A 7,508-nucleotide genomic window follows, 5' to 3' on the forward strand; every position below is an offset into this window, starting at 1 on the left:
AGTTCTGTAATTTTTGTATATGGCCAGAGAGCAATAAACTGCCCTTCGTGTAAAATAACAAGTGTCATACATACAACATGAACATCATAGATGATAATATTATTGGACCACCTTTCATTCAAATTATGTCCATATTTTATCTCAGTTGAGTTAAGGTAAACTAATATGTGGGATAAATGTGGTTTTACCCTAAAACAAGTAGAGAAAGAAATCCTTGACTCTCTCAATAATTTTCAGAATCCACTATATTCATATTATGTAGGATACCGAGAAGAAAGATAAAAATACATCATTACACGCCTTTACTTGAAAATGACTAGCACAAAAATTTGAAAAAGAAAAAGATGATCACCAAAGATAAGAAAGAAAATGTTTGCAAATATAGTGTATATTCCGATATCAAAAGTTTTTTGAAAAGATATAGAGAGTATATGCAAACAATATAAAGTCGGGACAGTATTGAGAAGCACAACATAACAGGGTATCAGGTACAACACACAAAACCACCTAAAGACAAAAATCATAAACGTCATTTACACATTTAAAGAGGATGTGTCCTATAACATTTTGAAGGAATAAAAATCACCATTTACCTATAATACTGATAAGCCTGCAACAACTAAGTAAATCACAGATAAAGAACAGATAACAATTGAGTGAAGAATAATGAAATCATATACGGACGAAATAAATAAATGAATGATACGAATTTTTCTGTATTTACACGAATGAGTTCATTTGGCAGAAATTAAAGCTATATTTTTATATAAAAACAGTTATCTTAATACAGCAAGCATATCGTCGCAGTAGAGCAAAAAATAATTAATATACTTTGTCCTAGAGCACCAGTTATTACATGATGTTTTTCATCTATATTAATTTACATTTATGATAAATAATGTTTGAAAAGTTCACTTATCAATATACACATGTAAATATTAATTAAGGAACCCGATTTTTTTTCTGGTATATCTGATTACTAAGGTAAAAACTGTTTGTCGGAGATTAGATATCGTGACTTTGGACCGAAGTTCGCCGTGTTTATTGAGAGTGATGAAAAACATCGGGCAGTAAAGTTTTAAAGTAACTAACAGATAAGATTTTATTCAATGTAAGTTACTTACGATTATATCGATAACTCAAACCTTAATATTTAACATAGGATTATTCGAGGCTAAAATACTTTAACTTTAAGAGTATTAAGCACAGTTTTTATCATTTAAGGCTTCATTCTGAGTAAATGTATATGTATATATATTTCTCGTAAAGCATGAAAATGCTACGCATTTTATGTGCTTACTCACCTCGGGTTTTTAATGGGTTAGTAAACCCATCGACTCCTGCTAAACTACATGAGCTGTATGCAGAATAAGTTTAAAATATATGAGACGTTAAAATGCGAACACAACATACGTGGATAACCCAAAGGCCTTTCTTGTTTTATATTTAACTACTTTTAATCTGTTGTAATGTCGGGTCTTGAAAGCTAAGAAATAATACAACAATTGTATAAATATTCAAACACTGTTATTATCGTTATACTACGTCCTTACATTTTTCATGTGTATTCTGTCTTTGTTTTAATTTCAGAAACTTGTACTTTCTCTGGTTAATCACACTGTTTTCATTTGTCTGTGAAAATGTGTTTTTCTACACAAAAAGAGAATTCGTTATTTGAATATCACGTTTGTACAGTTTTCTAACAATATCTACACAAGAAACATTTAAAAAGAAAGTACAAAAATAAGCACTCTACTTACGTTTGCAGTCTAAATTTCTTGAACATTGATAATCGATTTAGTAAAAATACAATAAAATATAAGGTGGCAGAATTTCATAAAATAACTTAATTAATATTCATCATATTTTACAAAAACATTTGAACCTCGAGGTCCTCGGATGGATTAGCCTTAAATTTCTGGAATTACAAAACCAGATCCAGAGTTTCTTGATCCTGTGTTCGAAAATGCGCAAAACACTGTGCTGAAATGAACAAGAACGAAAATTATCTCGTAAAAATTGATCTTTAGAATAGAATATTTATACTTTACATATATAATTTTAGTTATATTTTTTAACTTAATATACCTCTTTTCAACCATAATTATCTTTATGATTGATTTTTATGTTCTGTGACTACGACGAGTAAAAGGTACAGTTTATTTTGTATAAAATGTTTTTAATGTGAGCTAAAGATTTAAAAAAGAAACTTAGAAGTGAGGGATTTATATATTATTAATATGATGTTTTCATACAACGAAAATTTACTTTCTTAGAATGAATTCGAAATTAGCCCAGTATTGTTTAAATAGACAAAGAGAGGATTTAGAGTGGGTAAATTCAAAATTATCATATTACGCCTCGAAGCTGACCGGTTCTAACTGGGACTTTGTTTTAGACTTTGGATGTGGTCCCGGTGACGTCACTAAAAATATACTTTTACCACACTGTCTGAACGTAACGAAACTTTTTGCTGTTGATATTCAGCCAGCTTTTGTTGAATTCGCCAGAGAAACATTCAGTGACAAACGGATTCAATACTTTGTTTTAGATATAACACAAAAGTAAGAAGAAAAGTATATATATATATATATAAATAGCCATATACTGGATGTATTAGGTTGAGGAATAATTCGTGAGCGTTTTTAAATAATTTCATTCAAGCATTACATGCAAGACTATACAATGCATGAACACATTACACCCAAAACATTTATTATGATACTTTATTTCATGTAATACCTAGGTATATAGTATGCATTGTTGTAAACGAAATTGCAAGAAATTAAATGCGAAAAGCAGATGGTGTCGAAAATGCTCGATTTTGTCCACTTGACATTCCATTTAATGAGCTAAAATGAAAGCAAAAATTAAAGACATATGAAATCAAACACACCATCTATTAGAGCAAAAAATTATCTACCAAATGACATGAAATATTTTGCAAAAGCGTTTCATTTATGAATATATTTTTTAAGTTGAAAAAACCCTCACGAATTATTCCTCAACCCAATATTTTTTACATTCAGTTTCCATAACTAATTGTTTGATTAATGATTCCAGTCATTTTAAACGATATATGCATAACTTTAAAGAAAGTGTATTTTTTTACTGATAATAGCTATTTAGTTTTTTCTCTCATTTCTTATCTTTAATATCACATGGTTGTGTACAGTTGTAAAGAAAGTCTGTTTATGAAGCCAAGCTGGACTCAGTGAAACAGCATGTGTATTTTTTAGACAATATACAATTAATAAATGTGTAAAATGTTATATCAAGAAAGCTTAACATATGAAATTGTTATAGTGTGACAACTTGGAATAATTTCTATCATAAATATATACGTAAAAGGAAGAAGGTTTAACGTTGTTTGCTTCTCTACATAAACTTTTCTCAAACCTCACCAGCCGTTTTTACATATATATTTTTCTATACAAGTAGGTTTTCTCGTCATAACGAATTTATATTATAGGAAAATTGAGGCAATAATCAAAATCGAAACATTTATATTAATTTATATCATCACATTTGCTTAACTCTTAAGGTTACTGTGTTGTCAAGGGGCCTTGCTAAGCTATTTTCTGTTGAAAAAACATACTTGTTGTTAATTACTCATGCAAATATAATTTACACGAACATTTCTGTGTAATATTTTGTAGCAGAAAGTTGTTAAATTGAAAGGCTTTAGGAATATAAACACATTAAAAGTAAACCAGTAATAACCGGTCTCGAAACCGTACATCCTGATGATGTGGTTTGTCGTTTGTTTCTTTTTAATTTTCGTGAAAAGATACACGAATGCTGTCTTCTCTAGCCGTCCTCAATTTAGCAGTGATACACTAGAGGAGAATCAGCTAGCCTTTAGAACTCGTCGCTGACGCTTGGGCTACTCTTTTACCAGTGAATAATAGGATTTTCCGCCACATTACAATGCAATGATCAGTTTTCTGATACATATATATGTGTGTGTGTGGATGTTTGTGAGTTATTAAAAACTTTTGAAACCATTTAATCGAAAAACGGTAAAGGAAAGAAAATCTATTAAATAAAAAAGTGCACTGAAGAATGAGTTTATGAAGTTATGTCGAGTATAAGCTTTCCATGAATACAAATCAAACTGTTAAATTAAGCTGCACTTAGGTAACCATATACATTAAGTAAGTAGTTACAATGAAGCTTAGACCTAATAAAATAAACGTTGTAATACGCTGAGGCACCTAATTACACAGTTATCTTACGAATATAATAATCTTATGTCTAAATATCATCATGCTTATGATGTAAAACTTTCATATAACTGTGCTATAGTTGACCAAATTATAGGAGTTAATGTGGCGAAATTAAGGATGACTAGTACATTTAAAATTTCAGAAACTTTAATCATTTCTCCGATACATATTGTGTCTTTAAAATAAAGTTAACTTTACGACAATTGTTTTACCAGGGTTATGCCATGAATTCAAGATGTATAATGGGATGACAATTTGAAAATAATGGAAATATATGAATAATGCAGTTTAAAATAAACGTTTAGTTAACATTGTGAAGAAATGTAATACATTGTACTTTTTCTTTTTAGGACACCTCAGCAATGGGCGAAAATGTTTGACAAAGTATTCGCTTTCTTTTCTTTTCACTATGTCAAAGATATTAGAAAGTTTCTTGAGGTTCTTTGGGGTATACTAAAACCAGGGGGCTACTTTCTGTCATTTGGAATAGCATCATCTCCACTGTTTTCTGTTTGATTAGAGATGTCTAAGAATGAAGAGTGGAAACAGTACTTTATCGTAAGAATTTACAGCTGTGGTAGTTATTGTGATGTTATTATATATTCTGTATATTATGCATTTATTTTAACAAAAGTTGAAAGTTTTTGCTTATCATTTTCAAGGACAAATCTCATAATTCCATGCTCTACCCAAAACGGGTATCGAAACCCAAGTTTTAGCATTATAACTTATCGCTTCGCCACCGGTCAATAAACACGAATGTATATTGCTTCAATGACTCCTTCAAATCATTTTACTTTTGTTAGAATGTTACATTTGTCAAATCATACATACGAACCTAGAACTCATTAAATATATTTATTTGGTAATTTCAACAGTTTAAGGTATTTCGCAAGTCCCTTTAACTTCTAAATTGTTTATTTAAACGTCTAAAACTGAATTAAAAAATCGGCACGCTGATGATTTCCCAATTTAAAAAGTGAATTCAAGACATTTAAACATTATACATAAAACTGGAACAGTTGAAGTAACAGTTCGAAACTTGCTACACAATATTGGACAGATGCTTGTATTTCTAACGGTTCACTCAGTTGTCGTTTAAAACATTTAGAAATCCTATTTAATAAATATATATATAAAGAGCTCTATCTTAACAAACCATGCAATATCACAAAATATTCGCTTCACTTTAAGGTATGATACTGTCATAAAAGTGACAGTAAATGTTGCAGAATGGATGGTGGGTTTAGGATGTTAAAGAGCTGCCTTCTCTTTAATCAGTAGCTTAAAATTTAACATAGGATTATATGTCTTTAGCAACTTTGACATAATTATAAATATCATCCTTGTAGGCAAAACAAACAGTTATTGCGCTACCTATTAAAAGTCAAAATGAAAAATAGATTGAAATGAAATATTATAAGTTATAGATTTAAGGATGTTTGAAGGTGTGTGGTGCACAGAATAACGTTTATTTAAGTTATTTTATACTTTTATTTTCTTTAACTTGATAAATTATTTTTGTTAATAAATTGACATATTAATTTTAAATAAAATCCGTACTGAATTTTAAAATTATCCTATGTTCCAACAGGGTTTAGAAAAATTTATTCCATTTACGCTTATGTCGAATGATTATTTTGCTGAAATCAAGAAAGTGTGAGAAGAATATGGATTTGTCCCCATCGCTGTAACTTGAAGTTTGGAATCTATTACTTTTGATTCAGAAAAACATTTTTTGGTAAGTGTAGGGTTAACTTTGTATGTATTTTACTAAGACATTTTGGTTATGTATTCTTTGAGTTATCTTTAAAAAACATGGTAATCTGTCTGTAATGATTCTAAAACTGTCATACCTAAGTGTGACATATTTATCAAAGCATGCGTCACGTTTAATCAAATACAAATATTTGTTTATTTAAAAGTAGTTCGAGTACATTATTAAACTATATTAAACAAATAAAAATATTAAAACTGATATCTAAAGTCATAATAAAGTGCATGAAGCAAAATGATGTGTCATTCAGCAAAGTTTTATTGCATCTTCCATTGATGTTAGTTTTATTAATAAGATTATTTAAAACCTCTGGAATATATATGTATTTATTATACGGTTTCTTATAATTTCATATTTTCACTGTTAGCTACTTTTACTTAGAACTAAATTAAAAACCTACTTGATGCTAAATTTAGATAATATCAGTATAATGGCTGAAAATGCGATAACATCGAAACATATAAATTAATGGAAAATTAATACTCCTAGTTAGATTAGTAATTAAAAGTAACATTATTTAAGATGCTGAGTTTTAATCTTGATCTATATAAATATCTTGATTTAATCAGAAGCTACTGATAATAGAAAGAATCTGGTGAAGAACGTGGAACAGAATATTATTATGTTACCAGTATTGTTAAAACTTGCATAAAGGAACCACACTTTACTGCGGAGTTCTCATATCGCCTTATGATTTCTATTACTCCCAGGACATCTGCACATAGAACTAGGGTACATGTAGCAGGTTTTAGTGTATTAGTTTAAGTATGAAAACGTCATATTAATTTTAGATTAAGTATTTGAGATATCCACAGAACGCCTTAACACAAACAAAATGACGACTGTTTTATACCAAATCCCCAGTCCGTTTGCCAAGTTTATTCCCACAAACCCCAAAACGGAAGTTAAAATCTGAAGTGATACAATATATCTTGGTTTTGTTAACGAATGACTTAAGGTACAAGGATTAGTAAAATATAATATTTTATTTTTTCCCTTACCTTCTTTTCTTTTCTTTATAACATTTAATAACACTAACTACAATTCGTATTTTCGTCATAGCAGTTTTAGAATCAACTTGTAAAGTACATAGTGATAGAGGTAATTGAAAATGTCTTACGCCATTTGAACCTAATAAATTTTATATTATATAAGAATAAATTTCTGAACAAACAAACTAGAACTTTAACACATAACTTAAGACTTAAGGAACATCAATTTTCCATTTTTCTTTTTTATAAATGAAGAAATATGTAATTTATTAAATGTTACGTAACTATTATTAAATAGTTAAAAAGTTTTATTTTTGAAATAAAAGTGAGAGTTATTTCAATGTTTCGGTGTAATATGTTATTACATACTTTCATTTAGAATTTATATTTAGATATGTTTGTAGCTGTCTTCAGTGATAAGCGTAAAGATTCTTGGTTTGGTATGTTTTGAACTTCGCGCAAAGCTACTCGAGGGCTATGTGCGCTAGTCGTCCCTAATTTAGCAATAAA

General features: G+C 29.1%; 1 protein-coding gene across 1 annotated transcript; it reads left to right on the forward strand.

Annotated features, from left to right (window-relative positions):
* Positions 1 to 2,277: 2,277 nt before the first annotated feature.
* LOC143236376 (juvenile hormone acid O-methyltransferase-like) lies at positions 2,278 to 4,775 on the forward strand. Its single transcript, XM_076474641.1, has 2 exons — positions 2,278 to 2,564; positions 4,580 to 4,775. Exons 1-2 carry the CDS (start codon positions 2,278 to 2,280, stop codon positions 4,743 to 4,745), a joined length of 453 nt encoding a protein of 150 aa, XP_076330756.1. The 3' UTR covers positions 4,746 to 4,775.
* Positions 4,776 to 7,508: the final 2,733 nt, after the last annotated feature.

This window comes from Tachypleus tridentatus, chromosome 13, assembly GCF_004210375.1.
Source record: "Tachypleus tridentatus isolate NWPU-2018 chromosome 13, ASM421037v1, whole genome shotgun sequence".
Classification (NCBI taxonomy): Eukaryota; Metazoa; Arthropoda; class Merostomata; order Xiphosura; family Limulidae; genus Tachypleus; species Tachypleus tridentatus.